The sequence below is a fragment of the Staurois parvus genome, unplaced genomic scaffold, assembly GCF_062004578.1.
Source record: "Staurois parvus isolate SC_StPar_1 unplaced genomic scaffold, SC_StPar_1.0 ptg002124l, whole genome shotgun sequence".
In the NCBI taxonomy this organism is placed as follows: domain Eukaryota; kingdom Metazoa; phylum Chordata; class Amphibia; order Anura; family Ranidae; genus Staurois; species Staurois parvus.
In genome coordinates this window covers 100,293-125,578 of record NW_028319920.1, presented here as the reverse complement: position 1 = coordinate 125,578, position 25,286 = coordinate 100,293, and the positions used below count along the sequence as shown (strand labels likewise).

Here is a 25,286-nt window from a genome sequence, read left to right as displayed (position 1 = left end):
CCAGAAGCACTTTTCGCTCCTTTTTATTGGGTCATTTGGGGTCAGGTGCGTTTTTGATGCGTTTTTGATGTGTTATGGTGCGTTTTTGATGCTTTCCTGATGTATTCCAGATGCCCTTTTTGCTCCTTTTTTTGGTTCATTTGAGGTCCAGAGCATTTTTGATGCATTTTTGATGCGTTATGGTGCGGTTTTGATGCTTTTTTGATGTATTCCAGATGCCATTTTCGCTCTTTCGGTCATTTGGAGTCCGGTGCATTTTTGATGCGTTTCAGATGTATTCCAGATGCTTTTTTCCCTCCTTTTTTTGGTCATTTGGGGTTCAGTGTATTTTTTTATGCATTTGTTTATGCATTCTGGTGCGTTTTGGATGCTTTCCTGATGTGTTCCAGATGCCCTTTTCACTCTTTTTTTGGGTCATTTGGGGTGCGGTGCATTTTTGATGCGTTTTTGATGCGTTATGGTGCAGTTTTGATGCTTTTCTGATGTGTTCCAGATGCCATTTTCACTCTTTTTTTGGGTCATTTGGAGTCCAGTGCATTCTGTGTGCATTCTGGTGCGTTTTTGATGCTTTCCCGATGTATTCCAGAAGCACTTTTCGCTCCTTTTTATTGGGTCATTTGGGGTCCAGTGCATTTTTTATGCATTTCAGATGCTTTTTTTCCCTCCTTTTTTGGGTCATTTGGGGTCCGGTGCGTTTTTTGTGCATTTTTTATGCTTTCCTGATGTGTTCCAGATGCCCTTTTCGCTCCTTTTTTGGGTCATTTGGGGTCCAGTGTATTTTTAATGCATTTTTGATGCGTTCTGATGTGGTTTGGATGCTTTCCTGATGTATTCCAGATGCCATTTTTGCTCCTTTTTTGGGTCATTTGGGGTCCAGTGTATTTTTAATGCATTTTTGATGCGTTCTGGTGTGGTTTTGATGCTTTCCTGATGTATTCCAGATGCCATTTTTGCTCCTTTTTTTTTGGTCATTTGGAGTCCAGTGCATTTTTGATGCGTTCCAGATGTATTCCAGATGCTTTTTTCCTTCCTTTTTTGGGTCATTTGGGGTCCACTGTATTTTTGATGCGTTCTGGTGCGTTTTTAATGCTTTCCTGATGCGTTCCAGATGCCCTTTTTGCTCCTTTTTTTGGTTCATTTGAGGTCCAGAGTATTTTTGATGCATTTTTGATGCGTTATGGTGCGGTTTTGATGCTTTCCTGATGTATTCCAGATGCCATTTTCGCTCTTTTTTTGGGGGGGGTGTTAAATATGAATAATTATGAGATATTATTTATTTCTGATTTTTTTTTAAATAATCGCTCAGAGAGGCTGCACTTCAGTGTGAATCCGGCCTATGGGGCCAAAAACGCTTAAAATCTGCCAAAAATGAGCAGCTCGTGTACTTTTATGAGCGACGGGCGTTTTGCTTCAGGCGACAGGACGCTCCTGTGTGAACAGCGGCCATTGAAATGAATCGAGGGGTTCGGCTTGTCGAGTGTTTTAGAGCTGCAAGCAGAAAATCGCTACCTAGGGCCGGTTTACACGACATGCGTTTCAGTTGCTTTTTTTCTGCATCCAAAATGCACAGAAAGTATGTCATATGGTGGTCAGTGTCACAGTTCACACCAGGGCTTGCAGTTCTGGTGCGTTCCGGGTGCAGAAAAAAAAGTAGAACAGGCGGCATTTTTCCTACACAGAAATGTACTGGAAAGTGGCAAAACACACTGGAACACCCCAAAACGCATCAAAAACGCACATGTCCCTATTTAAATTGAACAAAAAGAGAGAGGGAAAAAAATAACTGGAACGCACCAAAACGCGTAAAAAAAAGCACTAGAACGCACATGTGACTATTTAAAATGAAGAAAAAGAGAGAGGAGGGAAACTGAACTGGAATGCATGAAAACCGCACTGGAACGCACCAAAACGCATCAAAAACACATCGGAACGCACATGTTCTTATTTGAATTGAAGAAGAAGGGGGGAAAAAAGAACTGGCATACCTAACAAAACGCACTGGACCGCACCAAAACGCATCAAAAAAGCACTGGAATGCACATATCCTTATTTAAATTGAAGAAAAAGGGGGGGGGGGAATGAACTGGCATATATTAAAAACGCACTGGAACGCATCAAAACGCATCAAAAAAGCACTGGAATGCACATGTCCTTATTTAAATTGAAGAAAAAGGGGGGGGAATGAACTGGCATATATTAAAAACGCACTGGAACGCACCAAAACGCACAAAAAAACACAGGAACGCACCAAAACGCATCAAGAAAGCACTGGAATGCACATGTCCTTATTCAAATTGAAGAAAAAGAGAGAGGGGGGAAAAATGAACTGACATACATAAAAAAACGCACTGGAACGCACCAAAATGCACTGGAATGCACATATCCCTTTTTAAACTGAAGAAGAAGGGGGGGATGAACTGGCATGTATTAAAAACGCACTGTTACGCACCAAAACGCATCAAAAACGCACTGGAACGCACATGTCCCTATTTAAATTGAAGAAAAATAGAGGGAGGGAAATGAACTGGCATGCATATAAAATGCACTGGAACACACCAAAACGCATCAAAAACGCACTCGAACGCACGTGTCCCTATTTAAATTGAAGAAAAAGAGAGAAGGGAAAAAAATGAACTGTAATGCATAAAGAACGCACCGGAACGCGTCAAAAACGCATCCAAACCGCGCATACAGAAACGCATTTGCAACGCATCTGCCAAAACCATGGCTGCACAAGAGGAAAAGCGTTTTCCAGCCGTCCTGTGTGCGCGGCACTCTAAAGGGCGATGCGTTCCTATGCGTGTCGGGAAATTGCGCGATTTCGCCGCCCATCCCCGAGGTGTAAAACCGAAACGCGGTGTTCTAGGCGCCCGTGTGAATGAGCCCCACGGTCCCTCGCAGGCGGCTTTTTTGTTTCCGCCGACTAGAAAAGGCGTATTTTATCCCTTCTTCTTGTGATATCCGGAACGCATCATTGGATGCGGGAGGAGCGCGAGGAATCCGAACACGTCATTGGACGCGGGAGGAGCGCGAGGAATCCGAACACGTCATTGGACGCGGGAGGAGCGTGCGGAATCCGAAGGCATCATTGGACGCAGGAGGAGCGCGAGGAATCCGAACACGTCATTGGACGCGGGAGGAGCGTGAGGAATCCGAACACGTCATTGGACGCGGGAGGAGCGTGAGGAATCCGAAGGCATCATTGGACGTGGGAGGAGCGCGAGGAATCCGAAGGCATCATTGGACACGGGAGGAGCGCGAGGAAACTGAACGCATCATTGGACGCGGGAGGAGTGCAAGGAATCCAAACGCATCATTGGACGCGGGAGGAGATCGAGGAGAACGAGCGCATCACTGGACACTGGAGGAGCGCGAGGAATTAGAACGCATCATTGGACGCAGGAGGAGCGTGAGGAAACCGAACGCATTATTGGACGCAGGAGGAGCGCGAGGAATCCGAACACATCATTGGATGCGGGAGGAGCGCGAGGAACCAGAACGCATCATTGGACGCGGGAGGAGCACGAGTAATCTGAACGCATCATTTGACGCGGGAGGAGCGCGAGGAATCCGAACGCATCATTGGACGCGGGAGGAGCGCGAGGAACCAGAACGCATCATTGGACGCGGGAGGAGCGCGAGGAACCAGAACGCATCATTGGACGCGGGGGGAGTGCGAGGAATCCGAACGCATCATTGGAAGTCTTTCGTGTGTCGGAGGAAAGTATCTTTTTATCTGCCTGTGAAATGCTGAGATGCTGTGAATGCAGAACGCAGGGCGGGCGGGGAGGAGGACAGGGAGGAGGACAGGGAGGGGATCCCCCCCCCCCACCCCCCTCCCCCCCCTCCCCAGGAGGTGGGAGCAATGCTTGTCAGCTGAGAAGAGGATAGGATCAGCACAAGTCCTTCTATCCCAGAGCATGCCATGGGGTGGGTCAGAGAATCATCCGTCTGCTTACAAGTGAAGGCAGACCAGAAAGGTAAGTGAGATGTGAGTCGCAGGGTGGGGGTGGGGGGGGGACTCCCAGGTGGGCTGTACAGGGTGGTCTCGAGGTGTCCCGGAGAACCAGATTCCCCGGCGGAGAATGTGTCTCAGGTCCCGTGCGGACTTCACCGCTCCTTCTTTTATTCCGGATCACAGACGCACGGCTGGATTGTTGGCAGGAATGTGCAGAAGGTGCGCTCGGCGCGTCAACTGAACCGAAAGGGAATTACCATCAGTCGTGGCTCAGCTTGCACCATCCGTCGCTCCTCCAGGACCGCTCTTGGTGCTCCTCCAGAACTACGTTTGGTGCTCCTCCAGGACCGTGCTTGGTGCTCCTCCAGAACTACGTTTGGTGCTCCTCCAGGACCGTGCTTGGTGCTCCTCCAGGAATGTGCAGAAGGTGCGCTCGGCGCGTCAACTGAACTGAAAGGGAATTCCCGCCGGTCGTAGCTCAGCTTGCACCGTCCGTCGCTCCTGTAGGACTGCTCTTGGTGCTCCTCCAGGACCGCTCTTTTTGCTCCTCCAGGTACGCTCTTGGTGCTCCTCCAGGACCGCTCTTGGTGCTCCTCCAAGACTGCTCATGGTGCTCCTGCAGGACCGCGCTTGGTGCTCCTCCAGGACTGCTCTTGGTGCTCCTCCAGGAACGCTCTTGGTGCTCCTCCAAGACTGCTCATGGTGCTCCTCCAGGACTGCTCTTGGTGCTCCTCCAGGACTGCTCTTGGTGCTCCTCCAGGAACGCTCTTGGTGCTCCTCCAAGACTGCTCATGAAGCTCCTCCAGGACTGCTCTTGGTGCTCCTCCAGGAACGCTCTTGGTGCTCCTCCAGGATCGCTCTTAGTGCTCCTCCAGGATCGCTCTTGGTGCTCCTCCAGGATCGCTCTTGGTGCTCCTCCAGGATCGCTCTTGGTGCTCCTCCAGGACCGCTCTTGGTGCTCCTCCAGGACTGCTCTTGGTGCTCCAGGACCTCTCTTGGTGCTCCTCCAGGACCGCTCTTGGTGCTCCTCCAGGACAGCTCTTGGTGCTCCTCCAGGACTGCTCTTGGTGCTCCAGGACCTCTCTTGGTGCTCCTCCAGGACCGCTCTTGGTGCTCTAGGACCGCCCTTGGTGCTCCTCCAGTACCGCTCTTGGTGCTCCTCCAGTACCGCTCTTGGTGCTCCTCCAGGACACACTTGCACTGTTTGGCGTTCCCGTGAAATGACCCTTTTTCGGCCTGGAGCTCAGCCGAGGGTTCAATGCATCGGCAAATAGTTGCCGTTTTGGGAATGTATCCCACGCCTGCGTTGTGAACCTCGTCTGCGCCGCGTCGTCCGCATTGTGGATCGATCGTTTCGCTAACACCTTCGTACTGCCCAGGTCAGCGCTCTACGGAGGAGTCGTTGGCGTTGTTGGACCGTCTGCGAGGCGGAACCTTCCATCAGGTGGGACTTATTCCACATCTAGATCCCTTCCAGTCATTGTAGCCGTATAATTCGCACAGCGAAGTTCTGTCATCAATACTTTGTTTCATCTGTACAACGATTGCAATATACAGGATGAGCTTTGGGGGGTCCACCACCGCCTCCTCCTCCATCTTCTCCAGCCCCCCCCCCCTGCCCCCACCCTGCCCCCGGTCATATCTGTACATGTCTCGTCCTCCGTACAACGCCGTCTCTTCCTAAGCTGCCTGATCACATCGGTGCGATTTTTCACTCGTCTGGTTTTGAAAATGCTGAACGTTCCCCTTTGGAGCAATTTTGGCCCCGGAGACCAGTGTCCCGTAATCAGGGCGCCCTGGGGTGACATTTGGGCTCCCACAAGGTGGTGCACGTGTTGTGGGGGGGGGGGACTCAGATTTGATGGGGGAACTCTTTCATAGGGTTTACTCTGGTATGATGGAGGTTTTCATGTGTAGGAAGGGACTTTGATGTGACGGGGGACTTCTAATGCGATGTGGGACTCTGATGTAATAGTGGGGATCTCTGAAGTGATGAGGGACTTCTAATGTGAAAGGGGGGAATTCTGATGTGATGGGGACCTCTGATTTGATGGGGGACCTCTGATGTGTTAGGGAGACCTCTGATGTGATGGAGGGACTTCTGATGTGATGGGGGACCTCTGATGTGATGGGGGGACTGATGTGATGGGGGACCTCTGATGTGATGGAGGGACTGATGTGATGTGGGACTCTGATGTAATAGTGGGGATCTCTGAAGTGATGAGGGACTTCTAATGTGAAGGGGGGGGGGATTCTGATGTGATGGGAAGACTTCTGATGTGATGGGGGACCTCTGATGTGATAGGGGGACCTCTGATATGATGAGGGACTTCTGATGTGATGGGGAGACCTCTGATTTAAAGGGAGGCTATGATTTGATGGGGAGACCTCTGATGTGATGGAGGGACCTCTGATGTGATGGGGGGACCTCTGATGTGATGGGGGGACCTCTGATGAGATGGGGAGATCTCTGATGTGATGGGAGGACCTCTGATGTGATGGGGAGACCTCTGATGTGATCGGGGGGACCTCTGATGTGATGGGGGGACCTCTGATGTGATGGGGGGACCTCTGATGTGATGGGAGACCTCTGATGTGATAGGGAGACCTCTGATGTGATGGGGGGACCTCGGATGTGATGGGGGGACCTCTGATGTGATGGGGGACCTCTGATATGATAGGGGGACCTCTGATGTGATGGGGAACCTCTGATATGATGGGGAACCTCTGATATGATGGGGGGACCTCTGATGTGATGGGGGACCTCTGATGTGATAGGGGAACCTCTGATGTGATGGGGAACCTCTGATGTGATGGGGAACCTCTGATATGATGGGGGGACCTCTGATGTGATGGGGGGACCTCTGATGTGATGGGGGACCTCTGATATGATAGGGGAACCTCTGATGTGAAGGGAAGACTTCTAATGTAATGGGGGAGTCTGATGTTATGAGGGGAGACCTCTGATCTGATGAGGAACTTCAGATCACCTCAGATGTGATGGGTAGACCTCTGATTTAAAGGGGGACCTCTGATGTGAAGGGAAGAATTCTAATGTAATTAGGGACTCTGATGTTATGAGGGGTGACCTCTGACGTGATAGGAGGACCTCTGATGTGAAAGGAAGACTTCTAATGTAATGGGGGAGTCTGATGTTATAAGGGGGGGGACCTCTGATGTGATGAGGAACTTCTGACGTGATAGGGGAACCTCTGATTTAAAGGGGGGCCATGATGTCATGGGGGTACCTCTGATGTGATAGGAGGAACTCTGATGTGATGGGGGAACCTCTGATGTGAAAGGAAGACTTCTAATGTAATGGGGGAATCCTGATGTTATGGAGGGGGACTTTTGATCTGATAGGGAGACCTCTGATATAAAGAGAGGCTTTGATGTGAAAGGGAGACTCTAATGTTAAGGGGGAACCTCAGATATGAAAGAGGGGGACTCTGATACTTTTTGCATACTTTTAAAGGGTGCCTCAGCTGAAAAAAAGGTTGACAAACTCAGCCACAGACTTTATCTTGTATTAATTGTATCACAAATGCTTGCGCTCTAAATGCGTTTTTGACACATTTCTGCTATGCAGGGCTCCTCCCCCAGACAGGAGATAATGCTTGTCATTGGGCAAAACAAAAATGCATGAAGTGTAAAAACCACATAAAATGCTCCAAAGTACAAACTAATGCACAAAAAACGCATTTGTGAACCTTGGAGAAACCTTTGAGTCTCAGTAATGCATGGACCAAGACATCAGGGGTGGTGGAACCCTCAAAGCTCCTCCTGAAATATTGACCGTTTGTGGGATTTATAAACTTGAGATCCTTCACTGATGAAGGAGCTAATAATTCTGATAATGTCCTCGTATTTAGTGACCGGTTCCATGGTTGTCTATTTTTCCTCGTATTTAGTGACCGGTTCCATGGTTGTCTATTGTTCCTCGTATTTAGTGACCGGTTCCATGGTTGTCTATTGTTCCTCGTATTTAGTGACCGGTTCCATGGTCGGCTATTTTTCCTCGTATTTAGTGACCGGTTCCATGGTTGTCTATTTTTCCTCGTATTTAGTGACCAGTTCCATGGTTGGCTATTTTTCCTCGTATTTAGTGACCGGTTCCATGGCCACCTATTTTTCCTCGTATTTAGTGACCAGTTCCATGGTCGGCTATTGTTCCTCGTATTTAGTGACCAGTTCCATGGTTGTCTATTTTTCCTCAGATTTAGTGACCGGTTCCATGGTCGGCTATTTTTCCTCGTATTTAGTGACCGGTTGCATGGCCCCCTATTTTTCCTCGTATTTAGTGACCGGTCCCATGGCCACCTATTTTTCCTCAGATTTAGTGACCAGTTCCATGGTTGTCTATTTTTCCTCGTATTTAGTGACCGGTTCCATGGCCACCTATTTTTCCTCGTATTTAGTGACCGGTTCCATGGTTGGCTATTTTTCCTCGTATTTAGTGACCGGTCCCATGGCCACCTATTTTTCCTCAGATTTAGTGACCAGTTCCATGGTTGTCTATTGTTCCTCAGATTTAGTGACTGGTTCCATGGCCACCTATTTTTCCTCGTATTTAGTGACCGGTTCCATGGCCACCTATTTTTCCTCAGATTTAGTGACTGGTTCCATGGCCACCTATTTTTCCTCGTATTTAGTGACTGGTTCCATGGCCACCTATTTTTCCTCGTATTTAGTGACCGGTTCCATGGCCATCTATTTTTCCTCGTATTTAGTGACCGGTTCCATGGCCACCTATTTTTCCTCGTATTTAGTGACCAGTTCCATGGCCACCTATTTTTCCTCGTATTTAGTGACCGGTTCCATGGTTGGCTATTTTTCCTCGTATTTAGTGACCGGTTCCATGGTTGGCTATTTTTCCTCGTATTTAGTGACCGGTTCCATGGCCACCTATTTTTCCTCGTATTTAGTGACCGGTTCCATGGTCGGCTATTTTTCCTCGTATTTAGTGACCGGTTCCATGGTTGGCTATTTTTCCTCGTATTTAGTGACCGGTTCCATGGCCACCTATTTTTCCTCAGATTTAGTGACTGGTTCCATGGCCACCTATTTTTCCTCGTATTTAGTGACTGGTTCCATGGTTGGCTATTTTTCCTCGTATTTAGTGACCGGTTCCATGGCCACCAATTTTTCCTCGTATTTAGTGACCGGTTCCATGGTTGGCTATTTTTCCTCGTATTTAGTGACCGGTTCCATGGTTGGCTATTTTTCCTCGTATTTAGTGACCGGTTCCATGGCCACCTATTTTTCCTCGTATTTAGTGACCGGTTCCATGGCCACCTATTTTTCCTCGTATTTAGTGACCGGTTCCATGGCCACCTATTTTTCCTCGTATTTAGTGACCAGTTCCATGGCCACCTATTTTTCCTCGTATTTAGTGACCGGTTCCATGGTTGGCTATTTTTCCTCGTATTTAGTGACCGGTTCCATGGCCACCTATTTTTCCTCGTATTTAGTGACCGGTTCCATGGCCACCTATTTTTCCTCGTATTTAGTGACCGGTTCCATGGCCACCTATTTTTCCTCGTATTTAGTGACCGGTTCCATGGTGATTCCATAGAACGATGGTGTTGGAGGGAAGGTGTTTACTGCACTCAGGACCTGTAGAAAGACACGGAACAGGAATTTGTGAGATTACCTCTCAGCTATTCTTGTGACTCGTCGGCAGAGAATCAGATTACTAGGTGAAGGTTAACAATTTTGGAATGAAGCTGCAGTAAATTGTCTCGGCTTGTCTCTGACGGGCGGCAATCCCTGTGCTGACATCAGGACTGTCTCTATGTAAACGTTCCTCTCTGGGTGTCTCCTGGCAGTTTTGAAAGGAGCAGTGAAGGGTTAAACCCTCTTTTGGGAAAGTGAAGGGAAATCCAAACTCTAAGAGTAGTCACCAGACTTGGAGGTGAGAGAAAACCGTCAATGGGGACATCTGGTGACAACTGTTACTGGGAAGAAAAGTGGGGGAAAAATTTTTGAGATGCCACCAGAACAGGAATGGAGAAGCCAACAGAACAAGGATGGAGATGCCACCAGAGCAGGGATGGAGAAGCCACCAGAACAAGGATGGAGATGCCACCAGAACAGGGATAGAGAAGCCACCAGAGCAGGGATGGAGAAGCCACCAGAACAGCAATAGAGAAGCCACCAGAGCAGGGATGGAGAAGCCACCAGAACAGGAAAAGAGAATCCACCAGAACAGGGATAGAGGTGCCACTAGAACAGGGATAGAGGTGCCACCAGAACAGGGATAAAGATGCCAGCAGAACAGGGATAAAGATGCCACCAGAACAGGAAAAGAGGGGCCATCAGAATAGGGATAGAGATGCCACCAGAACAGGAAAAGAGGGGCCATCAGAATAGGGATAGAGATGCCACCAGAACAGAAAAAGAGGGGCCACCAGAACAGGAAAAGAGGGGCCATCAGAATAGGGATAGAGATGCCACCAGAACAGAAAAAGAGGGGCCACCAGAACAGGAAAAGAGGGGCCATCAGAATAGGGATAGAGATGCCACCAGAACAGAAAAAGAGGGGCCACCAGAACAAGAAAAGAGGGGCCACCAGAACAGGAAAAGAGATGCCACCAGAAAAGAAAAGAGGGGCCATCAGAATAGGGATAGAGATGCCACCAGAACAGGAATAGAGATGCCACCAGAAAAGAAAAGAGGGGCCATCAGAATAGGGATAGAGATGCCACCAGAACAGGAAAAGAGGGGCCACCAGAATAGGGATAGAGATGCCACCAGAACAGTAATAGAGATGCCACCAGAAGAGAAATAGAAAAGACACCAGAACAGGGATAGAGATGCCACCAGAACAGGGATAGAGATGCCACCAGAACAGGGATAGAGTTGCCACCAGAACAGGGATAGAGATGCCACCAGAACAGGGATAGAGATGCCACCAGAACAGGGATAGAGTTGCCACCAGAATAGGGATAGAGAAGCCACCAGAACAGGGATAAAGAAGCCACCAGAACAGGAATAGAGATGTCACCAGAACAAGAATAGAGATGCAATCTCCCAGTGGAAACACCTGTTCTGGTGACAACTGTCCAAGACGGAACCCCCCCTCATTTGGTAGACATTCCCTCTAACTTCCTGCTGTGTCTCTGGGACAGGAAGTGACAGGAAATGCCCCCGTGTACATAGACAAAACACAACAAGGATTTTAACCCTTGCCTACTCAATCCAAACACATTGGTCGTAAACACATTGGGGTTAATTCACGAAAACTGGAGCACTCAGAATCTGGTGCAGCTCTGCATGGCAGCCAATCAGCTTCTACCTTCAGCTTGTTCAGTGGTGCTTTGACTATAAAACCTGGAAGCTGATTGGTTTCTATGCAGAGCTGCACCAGATTTTTTAGCCATTGATTCAGGATCGATCCAGGTATGATTAGAATATCTAAGATGGCCAGGGGCGGACTGACCATTTGGAAACTCGGGCACTGCCCTAGGGCCCGGGGTCAGTAGGGGTCCCCATGAGATGCCCCTGGTACCTTTTTCATAGGCTTTTTTGAGTTTGGGCAAGGACACAGGGGCCCCATGATCCCCTATTGCCAGGGGGCCCCATGAGGTGTCAGTCCGCCCCTGGTTGATACCAATCGAAAACTCGCTAAATTGATCTAATGGAGGGTCTGTGGTTTACCGTTCTCATTAAGTTTAATCACTCTAGCTGCATCTAAGGATTGATCGTATGATCGTATTGATACATGTGTGGCCCCCTTTGGGTATACATATCCTTCCTGCATGGCATGACCTTTCCCAAGATGTGATATGTTTTGGCACAGTATGGCGGGTTGCTACCGAGGTCACCGAGCGAAGACCCCCTCCATGGGATGATATGTCAGATAATGATGTTTTATACAGTAAAAACATTGTGGAAACGTCTCGTATTCCCGATCTGCTCTGTTAACAATCCTAAAATGTCATTGACGAGTACATAGAGAAGGAATTCCGCCTCCCCCCACCCCCCAGTATTCACACACTAAGAGTCCATGTTCTCTGCTGCAATCTGCAGGACTTCGGTTCAGCCTCCCAAACGATGGTGTCATGCTGTCATGTCAAGTGAGGGTGTCATGTTGGGTCCTGTAGGCTACTGTGAGCGATTGCTGCTCAGATTTCACCTCTGTAAAGATCTTCGGTGTTGAGTCGGTAGCTGATTTCCACCTTGGTAATGGGATATTATGAAACCTGAAAGGTTGCCCAAAGTAACCCATTAATGGCCATTTTTCTTTCGCAACAAAAACGTTTTTTGGTAAAAAAATGTTTGGTGACAACACTTTTTGAATATATATATATATATATATATATATATATATAGGATATGTGATGATTGTCGGCCCATATGACAGGTACTCTTTATTGGCAGAGGAAGCGATGATTGTAGCCAATGGTTAGACATGACTTTGCTGGAAGAATCTGGGTGTCACTTTTCTGTAGATGCAAAGCAGAAGATGCAGAGTCCCCGAAAAATGTGACATTGCATTTTAAATAAAAAACAAATGTATGTCCCGTCCCGTCCCCCACCATTGCCATCACCACCACCATCACCATTACCACCACCACCAACATCACCACCACCACCACCATCACCACCACCACCATCACCATCACCACCACCATCACCACCACCACCATCACCACCACCACCATCAACACTACCATCACCATCACCACCACCACCACCACCACCACCACCATCACCACCACCATCACCACCACCACCATCACCACCACCACCATCATCAACACTACCATCACCATCACCACCACCACCATCACCATCACCACCACCACCACCATCAACACTACCATCACCATCAGCACCACCATCATCACCATCACCACCATCACCACCACCACCATCACCACCACCACCACCATCAACACTACCATCACCATCACCACCACCACCACCACCATCACCACCACCACCACCATCTATAAGGATCCTCCTGTGTAATATATAATAGGCATTAATCCAAAACCCAAATGTACATTTATCAATGTGTCTACGAAATTACCTAAAAACAAAAATTCAAAGCACAAGTAAACTTCTCATGAAAGCAGCTGAGGACAGAACGGCCTCTTCATGAGATAATCATTTGAATTGTTCCCGGGTCACCTCTTCTTCACCTCTTCTTTTATGGAAATGTTTCTTTTCATGCAAGACAATGCGAGTATTTCATTTCCATGTCCCGTGTTCAGCGCTTTTGTTTGTAACATTGGTAGTTCAAAAAGTGAATTTGCATGGTCAGACCATCACATTTTCCATCTATTGCCGCTGCGTTGATAGAAGAAAATGTCGGTGTCGCTTGATAATGTTGTGTAGGAGGCCAAGAGCCGTGCTTTACCCCAATCCCTTTGGTAGCATCACAATGGTGGCAAATTCAAACTTGATTTTCCGCTACCGAGATGACATGTGTGGTACGTGTAGCTGTGTGGTCACAGTAGGTACAAATCTAGGGTGGTAGGTCATCAAAAGGCACAACTTTGTAATCTGATCTACCCTGTTATTTCAGACTATTGGTTAAGAATATAAACATAAGATACTATATCAGTACTTCCAAATAGAATCATATCATGGGGCAGAAAAATTCTCGTGACCTTCTCTCTACCATTCTGAGTACATTCCAACACCAGGATATCACACCTCCAATGTGACCCTCCATAAGGTAGAAACTACTCTGCTCCTAACCTTCTTTCTAACTTTCTCAGTACATTCCAACATCAGGATATCACATCCCCAGGGGTGGAATGACAATTTGGAAACTCGGGCACTGCCCGAGGGCCAGGGGTCAGTAGGGGGCCCCATGAGATGCCCCTGGTACCTTTTTCATAGGCTTTTTTGAGTTTGGGCAAGGACACAGGGGCCCCATGATCCCCTATTGCCCGGGGGCCCCATGAGTTGTCAGCCCGCCCCTGCACATCCCCCTACATGACCCTCCATAAAGAAGAAAATACTCTGCTCCTGACCTTCTTTCTACCATTCTGAGTATATTCCAACATCAGGATATCACAGCTCCAACGTGACCCTCCATAAGGTAGAAACTGCTTTGCTCCTAACCTTCTCTCTACCATTCTCAGTACATTCCAACATCAGGCTATCACATCCTCCAACGTGACCCTCCATAAGGATGAAAACACTCTGCTCCTGACCTTCTCTCTACCTTTCTGATTACACTTACCACTAGGATATCACACCTCCAACATGACCATCCATAAAGTATAAATTACTCTGCTCCTGACTTTCTCTCTACCTTTCTGAGTACATTCCAACATTGGGATATCACAACCTCCATAAGGTACAACATATTCTGTTCCTGACCTTCATCTGATGTTTTAAGTCAGGAGCAAAGTGTTTTCTACCTTATGCTGGGTCATGTTGGAGGGTGATATCCCGATGTTGGGTGTATTCATAAAGGAAGTGAGAAGGTCAGGAGCAGAGTACCTTCTACTTTATGGATGGTCAAGTTGGAGGAAGTGATATCCTGATGTTGGGTGTATTCATAAAGGAAGTGAGAAGGTCAGGAGCAGAGTACCTTCTACTTTATGGATGGTCAAGTTGGAAGAAGTGATATCCCGATGTTGGGTGTATTCATAAAGGAAGTGAGAAGGTCAGGAGCAGAGTACCTTCTACTTTATGGATGGTCAAGTTGGAAGAAGTGATATCCTGATGTTGGGTATAATCAGAAAGGAAGAAAAAAGATCAGGAGAGGGAATATGTTCTACCTGTGGATGATCATGGTGGGGGATATAATATCCCAATGTTGGACTGTAATCAGAAAGGTAGAGAGAAGGTCAGGAGCAGAGTATTTTCAACCTTATGGAGGGTCATGGTGGAGGGTGTGATATCCTGATGTTTGGTGTAATCAGAAAGGTAGAGGGAAGGTGAGGAGCATTGTATTTTCAACCTTATGGAGGGTCATGTTGGAGGGAGTGATATCCCAGTGTTAGGTGTGATCAGAAAGGCTGTAAAAAGGTCAGGAGCATAGTATTTTAAACCTTATGGAGGGTCATGTTGGAGGGTGTGATATCCCAGTGTTGAGTGTGATCAGAAAGGCAGAAAAAAGGTCAGGAACAGAACATGTTCAACCTTATGGAGGGTTATGTTGGAGGGAGTGATTTGTCGATGTTGGGTGCAATCAGAAAGGTAGATGGAAGGTGAGGAGCAGAGCATTTTCTACCTAATCTAGGGTCTTGGTGGAGGGTGGGGTGTCCCAGTGTTGGGCGTAATCACAAAGGTCAGGGAGCAGGAAAAGGGTCAGGAGCAGAATGTGTTCTATGTTATGGTGGGTTGTGTTGGAGAGTGTGATATCCCGGTGTTGGGTATAATCAGAAAAGTAGATAAAAAGGTCAGGAGAGGGAATATGTTCTACATTGTAGAAGGTCATCTTGGAGGATATGATATCCTGGTGTTGGAATGTATTCAGAAGGTAAAACGAAGATCAGGTGCAGAGTATTTTCTACTTCATGTAGGGTCAAATTGAAGGGTGTGATATCCTGGTGTTGGGTGTAATCAGAAAGGTAGAGAGAAGGTCAGGAGCAGAGCATTTTCAAACTTATGAAGAGTCATTTTGGAGGGTGCGATATCCCAGTGGTGGGTATAATCAGAAGGGTAGGAAGAAGGTCAGGTGCAGAGTATTTTCTACTTTATGTAGGGTCAAGTTGAAGGGTGTGATATCCTGGTGTTGGGTGTAATCAGAAAGGTAGAGAGAAGGTAAGGAGCAGAGCATTTTCAAACTTATGGAGAGTCATGTTGGAGGGTGCGATATCCTGGTGTTGGGTGTAATCAGAAGGGTAGAAAGAAGGTCAGGTGCAGAGTATTTTCTACTTTATGGAGGGTCAAGTTGAAGGGTGTGATATCCTGGTGTTGGGTGTAATCAGAAAGGTAGAGAGAAGGTCAGGATCAGAGCATTTTCAAACTTATGGAGAGTCATGTTGGAGGGTGCGATATCCCGGTGGTGGGTATAATCAGAAGGGTAGGAAGAAGGTCAGGTGCAGAGTATTTCTACTTCATGGAGGGTTATGTTGGAGGATGTGGTGTCCTGGTGTTGGAATATACTCAGAAAGGTAGAGAGAAGGTCAGGAGTATTTTCTATCCTATGGACAGTAGCGTTGGATGGTCCACTATACCATTCTTATGAGATTTATGTTTGCAGAAATAATTTTAAGCAGGATTTTTAGCATGCAAGCCTTACTACAGTCTAAAGTCCATAAACCTGTATCCAGTAATAACATGGTTAATACAAGCAGGATTTATAATATGTTACCCGCCAAGGTCCTGCGTCATTTTACTGACCCTGGAAAGCAGCCTATTACTCAATCAAGTCATTCTGCTTGGTCGCTCTGAGTCTAAGTGACAGGGAGCTGTCATGTCCAATCCGTAGAGCAATAAGGAGGGATCACCCGTGATGTATGTCAGTGGTCAGGACACGCATGGATGCCATGCTGTCATACTTTACTGACGTTGCATTGTGATATTGCTTGCCAAGCCCCACCAGCCCTAATTATTTATGCCAATCAGATGATGGAGCAGCACCAGATCTGATTGGGTGAAATACGTGATTGCAAAGCTGATAAAGTTATGGGCAGACACTTGGGAGTTCCTAGATAAATGACATTTGCTTTGTACTTCTCTTCTTCTCCTCTCTCCCTGCAGGCACGCAGTGCATCTACTCCGAGCTCACCGTGGTCCACCCATTATCCTTTGTCACAGTCATTCCTGACCGGTGGGCTGGACAAGCTTCGTCCCGCAACAGATTATGGTGCTGTGGAACTGGATTTAAACTGGGCTCACCCCCTGGAGATGCTCAGTTTTGCCCTAGGGGACCTCACCGCCACTTCGCGACACCACAGGAGGAATCAGATACAGATCTCCAGCCAACTGCCGGGAAGGATTTTAGGATATGGGAGTGTATGTGGGGAGGACACATTGAAATTAACAGAGGAACAATATCATGAATGGAGCATAGAAGATAAGACGTCTGCTCAACCAAACACTCGGCTTCTAGCAGTTTGGGATCCTCAACGTCCCGAGAGATTGTCTGTTGAGAGGGGCAGAAACAAGGACCTAATTCACGGTGAGTTCATTTTACCTACAAAGAGCGGTGTGTGTTAATAGAATTTATACCAAGAGGTTTTATAGAGAGGGCTCCTTCTAGAGCAGCCATTCTCAACCAGGGTTCTATGGAATCATAGGGTCCCTTCAGAGGCTGCTTGGGGTTCCTTGAGCTGTGGCTGATGGACCTCAAATCTGATAATGTCTGCACAATTCCAGGGCCAATGCCACATAGCAGAGCCAGCGGCATGACGTCAATGATTGATTCCGCTGTCTGGAAGGGTGGCAGTCAAACCATCAGCATTCTTCCTATTGACCACCAGTGTAAGGAGCATTCTTCCCACTGACCACCGATGTAAGAGACATTCTTCCCACTGACCCCCAATCTAAGGGACACTCTTCTCACTGACCACCAATGTAAGGGACATTCTTCCCACTGATCACCAATGTAAGGGAACATCTTCTCACTGACCCCCAATGTAAGGGACATTCTTCCCACTGACCCCCAAAGTAAGGGACATTCTTCCCACTGATCACAAATGTAAGGGAACATCTTCTCACTGATCCCCAACGTAAGCGACATTCTTCCTATTGACCACCAATGTAAGGGGCATTCTTCCCACTGACCTCCAATCTAAGGAGCATTCTTCCCACCGACCCCCAATGTAAGGGGCATTCTTCCCACTGACCTCCAATCTAAGGAGCATTCTTCCCACCGACCCCCAATGTAAGGAACATTCTTCCCACTGGCCCCCAATGTAAGGGACATTCTTCCCACTGACCCCCAATGTAAGGGACATTCTTCCCACTGACCCCCAATGTAAGGGACATTCTTCCCACTGACCTCCAATCTAAGGAGCATTCTTCCCACCGACCCCCAATGTAAGGGGCATTCTTCCCACTGACCTCCAATCTAAGGAGCATTCTTCCCACCGACCCCCAATGTAAGGAACATTCTTCCCACTGGCCCCCAATGTAAGGGACATTCTTCCCACTGACCCCCAATGTAAGGGACATTCTTCCCACTGACCCCCAATGTAAGGGACATTCTTCCCACTGGCCCCCAATGTAAGGGACATTCTTCCCACTGGCCCCCAATGTAAGGGACATTCTTCCCACTGACCACCAATGTAAGGGACATTCTTCCCACTGACCCCCAATGTAAGGGACATTCTTCTCACTGACCCCCAATGTAAGGGACATTCTTCCCACTGACCCCCAATGTAAGGGACATTCTTCCCACTGACCCCCAATGTAAGGAACATTCTTCCCACTGGCCCCCAATGTAAGGGACATTCTTCCCACTGACCCCCAATGTAAGGGAGATTCTTCCCACTGACCCCCAATGTAAGGGACATTCTTCCCACTGGCCCCCAATGTAAGGGACATTCTTCCCACTGACCCCTAATGTAAGGGACATTCTTCCCACTGACCCCCAATGTAATAAAATAATTTCAGAAGGGTTCCCAGAGACAAGAAAATTATTTCATTGGTTCCTTCGGGGTAAGAAGGTTGAGAAGGACTGTTCCAGACTATCTCCAGTGTACATTCAGTCATTATCTAATGTTTAGTTTTAACTGTAAAGTCATTTTTTATGTGACTTTCAGATTTTTACATGTTTGCACTTCCATTTTATAATGTTGTCATATTATATTTCTATCAGTCGTTAAACTCTCACTTTTATCTGTACATTTTCAGCCACTTAGAGGGTGCGTTGTTTTCTATCAGACCCTATTGGTATTTGTAGCAGGTTAAGGGACAGTAAAGTACAACCACCGGGAGGAGCAGAACTTAAAATGTAATAAGCTATGTCATGTACTTACATAATTATGTAACATACAAAGAAATAAATCCTTTAAATTTCCTCAGAGGATTCCCCCCCCCCTCCCCCCACCTTCCTGACCAGTCCATTTTTTGCGTTGCGGCGCTGCGTTACTTTAACTGACAATTGCGCGGTCGTGCAAAGCTTCGCCCAAATGAAATGTATGTCCTTTTTTCCCCACCAATAGAGCTTTCTTTTGTTGTTGTTTGCTCACCTGTGTGTTTTTTATTTTTTGTGCTATAAAAAAGAATACCGGCAATTTTGAGAAAAAAAAACAATATTTTTTACTTTTTGCTGTTAAACACGTTCAGCAAAAAAAATTAACAAAATCAAATTTCGTAAATTGTAAAAATCAAATGTTTGTAAAAATGTATTCCGCTCCGCGTCTTTGCTAAAAAAATAATCCCAATATGTGTAAATGAATTGGTTTACGTGAAAGTTATAGCGTCTACAAATGGTGGTATAGATACTGGGATTTGTTATAATTTTTTTATTTATACTAGTAATGGCGACTTATAGCGGGACTGCTGCGGGCATACTGACACTGGGGGGAACTAACTCGGTGTCACTGACATCCCCAGTGACACCAATACAGTGATCAGTGCTAAAAAAAAAGCACAAACACTGTACTAATGGCACTGGGCAGGAAGGGGTTAACATGTGGGGAGATCAAAGGGTTAACTGTGTGTTATTTCACTGTAAGCTGTGTCCGTGTGTTTCACTGTAATCACACTGCTTTGTGCACAGCCAATCCAAAGCAGCCTGCACGCACTGACAGGGACGAGAACTGTTTTGTTTACCTCTGCAATCACCAGGCGCCGGCGAGTAATCACCAGCCAGGACCCGGTGATTGACAGCCGTGGCCGCGAATGTTGGTGTGGGCAGGGATCCGTATTGTTTATACACAGGTCTCTCCCTTGTTAGAGATACTTAGCGATCACCAGATGCCAGAGAGAAATCACTAGCCGCGACCCGGTGATTGACAGCCGTGGCCGCAAATGGTGGTGTGGGTAGGGATCCGTATTGTTTATACACAGGTCTCTCCCCTGTCGGAGATACTTAGCGATCCCCGGGCGCCGGCCAGTAATCACCAGCCAGGACCCAGTGATTGACAGCCGTAGCCGCAAATGGTGGTGTGGGTAGGGATCTGTATTGTTTATACACAGTTTTCTCCCTTGTTGGAGATACTTAGCGATCACCGGGTGCCGGCGAGAAATCACTATCCAAGACCCAGTGATTGACAGCCGTGGCCGCAAATGGTGGTGTCGGTAGGGATCTGTATTGTTTATACACAGGTCTCTCCGCTCTCGGAGATACTTAGCGATCCCCGGATGCCGGTGAGAAATCACTATCCAAGACCCGGTGATTGACAGCCATAGCCGCGAATGGCGGTGTGGGTAGGGATCCGTATTGTTTATGCACAGGTCTCTCCCTTGTTAGAGATACTTAGCGATCACTGGATGCCGGTGAGAAATCACTAAGCGGGACCCGGTGATTGACAGCCGTGGCCACAAATGGCGGTGTGGGTAGGATCTGTATTGTTTATACACAGTTTTCTCCCCTGTCGGAGATACTTAGTGATCACTGGGCGCCGGCCAGTAATCACCGGCCAGGACCCAATGATTGACAGCCGTAGCCACAAATGGCGGTGTGGGTAGGGATCTGTATTGTTTATACACAGGTCTCTTCCTTGTTGGAGATACTTAACGATCACTGGGTGCAGGCTAGAAATCACTAGCCGCGACCCAGTGATTGACAGCCGTGGCCGCAAATGGTGGTGTCGGTAGGGATCTGTATTGTTTATACACAGGTCTCTTCCTTGTTGGGGATACTTAGCGATCACCGGGTGCCGGCGAGAAATCACTATCCAAGACCCAGTGATTGACAGCCGTGGCCGCAAATGGCGGTGTGGGTAGGCATCTGTATTGTTTATACACAGTTTTCTCCCTTGTTGGAGATACTTAGCGATCACCGGGTGCCGGCAAGAAATCACTAGCCGCGACCCAGTGATTGACAGCCGTGGCCGCAAATGGTGGTGTCGGTAGGGATCTGTATTGTTTATACACAGTTTTCTCCCTTGTTGGAGATACTTGGCGATCACCGGGTGCCGGCGAGAAATCACTAGCCGCAACCCGGTGATTGACAGCCGTGGCCGCGAGTGGTGTGGGTAGGGATCCGTATTGTTTATGCACAGGTCTCTCCCTTGTTGGAGATACTTAGCGATCACTGGGCGCCGCCGGGACCCAATGATTGACAGGCCGCGGATGGCGGCACGCGCATGCCCCCTACCCCGAAATGCAGAATCACGTGTATATATACGTGATTTTGCGCACCCGTGCCCCCCTGTAGCAATATTTCTGATATAGGGTGGTTGGGAAGCGGGTAAAGCTGACACCAATGATGGCTCTTTCTTAGACAAGTTAAATCTCTGTGAAGTCTTTAATAATTGCCGTCATTCTCCGCAGACTTGTATGGGATGAAGCTGCCCAGTGCTGGTCTTGTTATTGCCGGGCTGATAACTCCCAATTAAGCAGTAAAATCATCAAACACACATAACGCAGCAATCATCTAAGTATCGGTTATCAGGACTCGGCTAAGCCGGGGATCAGGTTCGCAGAGCAATTCGCTTTTTTCCCTTAAGAACCCCAAATGAAGGGTTTACTCCACAACTCGCAGTTCAATGACCGGAAGGGCTCCATGGATGGAAATTCTTGGCATAGCTGCTGGGTGGGAAGAAGGAAACCTCTGAACATCAATGTGATAGTACCCACAAACGGGGCTTTATAAATGAGGATGAGCACAATTATCTGCTGCAAGCAATTTCCATTAAGGATCGGAGCCTGAAGCTCAAGGGTTTGAGGTGTATGGCACTTACGCCCACAAAAGTCGAGGTCACATTCCTTTCTCGTCCTCCTTCTTTTCTACTGACTGATGTAGGACTGGCTCCTTCTCTGAAGGCAATAATGGAGAACAGGGCCGCTGTTAGAAACCCCGGGGCCCCATACAGGCAACCTGACAGGGCGCCCCCCACAAAAAAAAAACACAGTTTACTATGCTTCAGTTATGAATGAACACAGTAAGTGACCGTTACTGATCACTCATTGTGTTCATTCATAACTGAAGCCTAGAAAACTGTGTGTTTTTTTTGGGGAGGGGTGAAACCGATCACTCATTGTGTTCATTCAGGAAAGAAAGGGGCTGGTAAATGTGACATATTTTCTGGACCTTTCTCCATCATAAAGGTCCCTATTGGGTGTTGTGGGAAGGAGAGGAGGGAAGTCGGCAGCACTGTGGGGGTGGGACACACAGGGAAGGCCTGGGCAGCAGGGGAGAAACATATGCTGCACAGAGAGGGTGATGGGTGATGCAGAGGGGCAATTACTGGAACTGATCCCCTGTATGGCCCTCTTGGCAGTAGCTGAAAGCCAGCGGGACGGAGAGGAGAAGAAGCCGGGTTTCAGCTGCTGCAGAGAGAACCATACAGGGGATCGTTTTCAGTAATTGCCGCCCAGGGGGGACTGACCATTTGGAAACTTGGGCACTGCCTGAGGGCCCGGGGTCAGTAGGGGGCCCCATGAGATGCCCTTGGTACCTTTTTCATAGGCTTTTTTGAGTTTGGGCAAGGACACAGGGGCCCCATGATCCCCTATTTCCCAGGGGCCCCATGAGTTGTCAGTCCACCCCTGTTGCGGCCCCACCATACCAGTCACTCTCCCTGCCCAAATCTGATTCACTCAGCTGTTTGCACCCCCCTGCTGGCCTGGGCCCTTTACAGGAGGGCTGGTGGTACCTCCTTGTCCATGACCCTGATGCAGAATATTGAAGCATTCACATCAGTCTCTTCCCAAAACTGAAATGTCTCCACCACACACGCCTATAGAGCTAGTTATAATACCTGTATATTCAGGATTGTGGAAGAGTCCTTATAACTGAAACCTCCTAAAGTCACCATATCCCTCAGACCTCTTGTAGCCATGATAATGCTAGGACCTCCTACAGTTAACATAACCCAAACATTTCTAAGAGTCACCATAACCCTAGGACCTTCTAGCACCATCAGAATTCTAAGACCCCCTGTAGTCACCATAACCATAAAACCTCCTGTTGTCACCATAACCCTAAGACCTTCTAGCACCATCAGAATTCTAAGACCCCCTGTAGTCACCATAACCCTAGGACCTTCTAGCACCATTAGAATTCTAAGACCCCCTGTAGTCACCATAACCATAAAGCCTCCTGTTGTCACCATAACCCTAGAACCTTCTAGCACCATCAGAATTCTAAGACCCCCTGGAGTCACCATAACCATAAAGCCTTCTGTTGTCACCATAACCCTAGGACCTTCTAGCACCATCAGAATTCTAAGACCCCCTGTAGTCACCATAACCCTAGGACCTTCTAGCACCATTAGAATTCTAAGACCCCCTGTAGTCACCATAACCATAAAGTCTCCTGTTGTCACCATAACCCTAGGACCTTCTAGCACCATCAGAATTCTAAGACCCCCTGTAGTCACCATAACCATAAAACCTCCTGTTGTCACCATAACCCTAGGACCTTCTAGCACCATCAGAATTCTAAGACCCTCTGTAGTCACCATAACCATAAAGCCTCCTGTTGTCACCATACCCTAGGACCTTCTAGCACCATCAGAATTCTAAGACCCCCTGTAGTCACCATAACCATAAAACCTCCTGTTGTCACCATAACCCTAGGACCTTCTAGCACCATCAGAATTCTAAGACCCTCTGTAGTCACCATAACCATAAAGCCTCCTGTTGTCACTATAACCCTAGGACCTTCTAGCACCATCAGAATTCTAAGACCCCCTGTAGTCACCATAACCATAAAGCCTCCTGTTGTTACCAAAACCGTAGGACCTTCTAGCACCATCAGAATTCTAAGACCCCCTGTAGTCACCATAACCCTAGGATCTCCTAGTCACCAAAACCCTAAAACAGGATACGCTATATGAATTCCCATGTTGTAGGGGCTAGTTCACAATAATGGATGGTTTGGGTACCTAGGGACATGGTGAGGTCATAGTGAGCAAGTCTAATCAAGCAAGTCAGAGAGTTCCAGGTAATAGACTGCAGAGGTGAAAGTTCTGTTAGTAGATTACACAAGAAATTCTGAAAAGTGGCTGTTCTGACCTGAGCCGGCACTCACTCTGCACTTCTCAAGTAAACAATTGGTTGGCCCGCAGTTCTGTGATGATGAAGGTAAAGTCATCCGATCCGCAGTAGGAAGAGAAATGCTGAAACGGCTTTGGGCTATGAATGCAGGTGAAAGAAGCCCTGACTTTTACACAAAAATAAACAGAGATAAAATATTTATCGTGATGAAAAGATAACATCATCTAATTCATGTAGAACAATTCGGCAGAAAGCAGACTTTGAAGACATTCTAGAGAATGAGATCAGGACACAGGTTAATGTAACTGCCACTAATTTATATCCTGGCGTACAAAATGTCATTTTGGGCAGGTTTGGAAGATATATTTAAATGCTTAAAAGAAAACGGAATGCAGAAAAAGCAGATTATTTCTTCCCTTAACATAGTTCATGCCAAACATTTCAGTAACAGCATCTAAATAAGAGATACATTCCCAGAACTCGGACCGCATACAGACTAGCCAGCAATGGCACGTCGCATAGCCTGCCTAGCCTAATAAGTATTATTACACCTTCTAAATATAATACCTCTTGGTTTTCCTAGAACTACCATAACCCTAGAACCTCCTGGAACCCCCATAATCCTAGGGCCTCCTGGAGTCACCATAATCCTAGGGCCTCTTGGAGTCACCATAATCCTAGGGCCTCTTGGAGTCACCATAATCCTAGGGCCTCCTGGAGTCACCATAATCCTAGGGCCTCCTGGAGTCACCATGACAGTAGGATCTCCTACAGTTACCAAAACTCTACGACAGGGGCCAGGAGCAGGTCTTGGCCAGAGCCATTTAAAGCCCATTACACCATAAAAAAAGCCAACTTAATTTAGTACCCACCTACTCCAATTCATTTAGCTGAAATGGTAAAATATTTCTTGCCAACTTTTTTGGTTAAGTGAAAACTCCTGATTTTGATCTTCCCTATTTATTAGGTTCCCTGTCATATCACTTCACAGCTCATCCCCCACTTTTATTTATCATCACCCCAATCCACCATCCAATTGTCCATGGAACTACAAGTTAGGTCAAAACCTTCCTTCCATCCCCAGCTCTATGACAGGTTATAGTGATGGGGTTGGTTCACAATATTGAATGGTGAGGGTAATTGGAAACATGGTGAGGTCATCTAAAGTTGGTGAGGGCACAAGTCTAATCGAGCAAGGAAGGGGGTCCCAAGCACTGGGTTAATCCAAGAAAATTCTTGGATTAACCCAGTGCTTGGGACTCTCTTCTTTGCTCAATATTGAATGGTGAGGGTGATT

At 47.5% G+C, this 25,286-nt stretch overlaps 1 protein-coding gene across 1 annotated transcript in view; it reads left to right on the top strand.

Annotated features, from left to right (window-relative positions):
• The first annotated feature begins 3,885 nt into the window (after positions 1 to 3,885).
• Positions 3,886 to 25,286, top strand: part of LOC149432646 (uncharacterized) — a 78,754-nt gene continuing 57,353 nt past the window's right edge. Inside the window, exons 1-2 of the mRNA XM_089665093.1 lie at positions 3,886 to 3,980; positions 16,634 to 17,054. Coding sequence (XP_089521219.1) covers positions 16,781 to 17,054 — 274 coding nt within the window. The 5' untranslated portion in view covers positions 3,886 to 3,980; positions 16,634 to 16,780. The remainder of the gene's footprint in view (positions 3,981 to 16,633; positions 17,055 to 25,286) is intronic.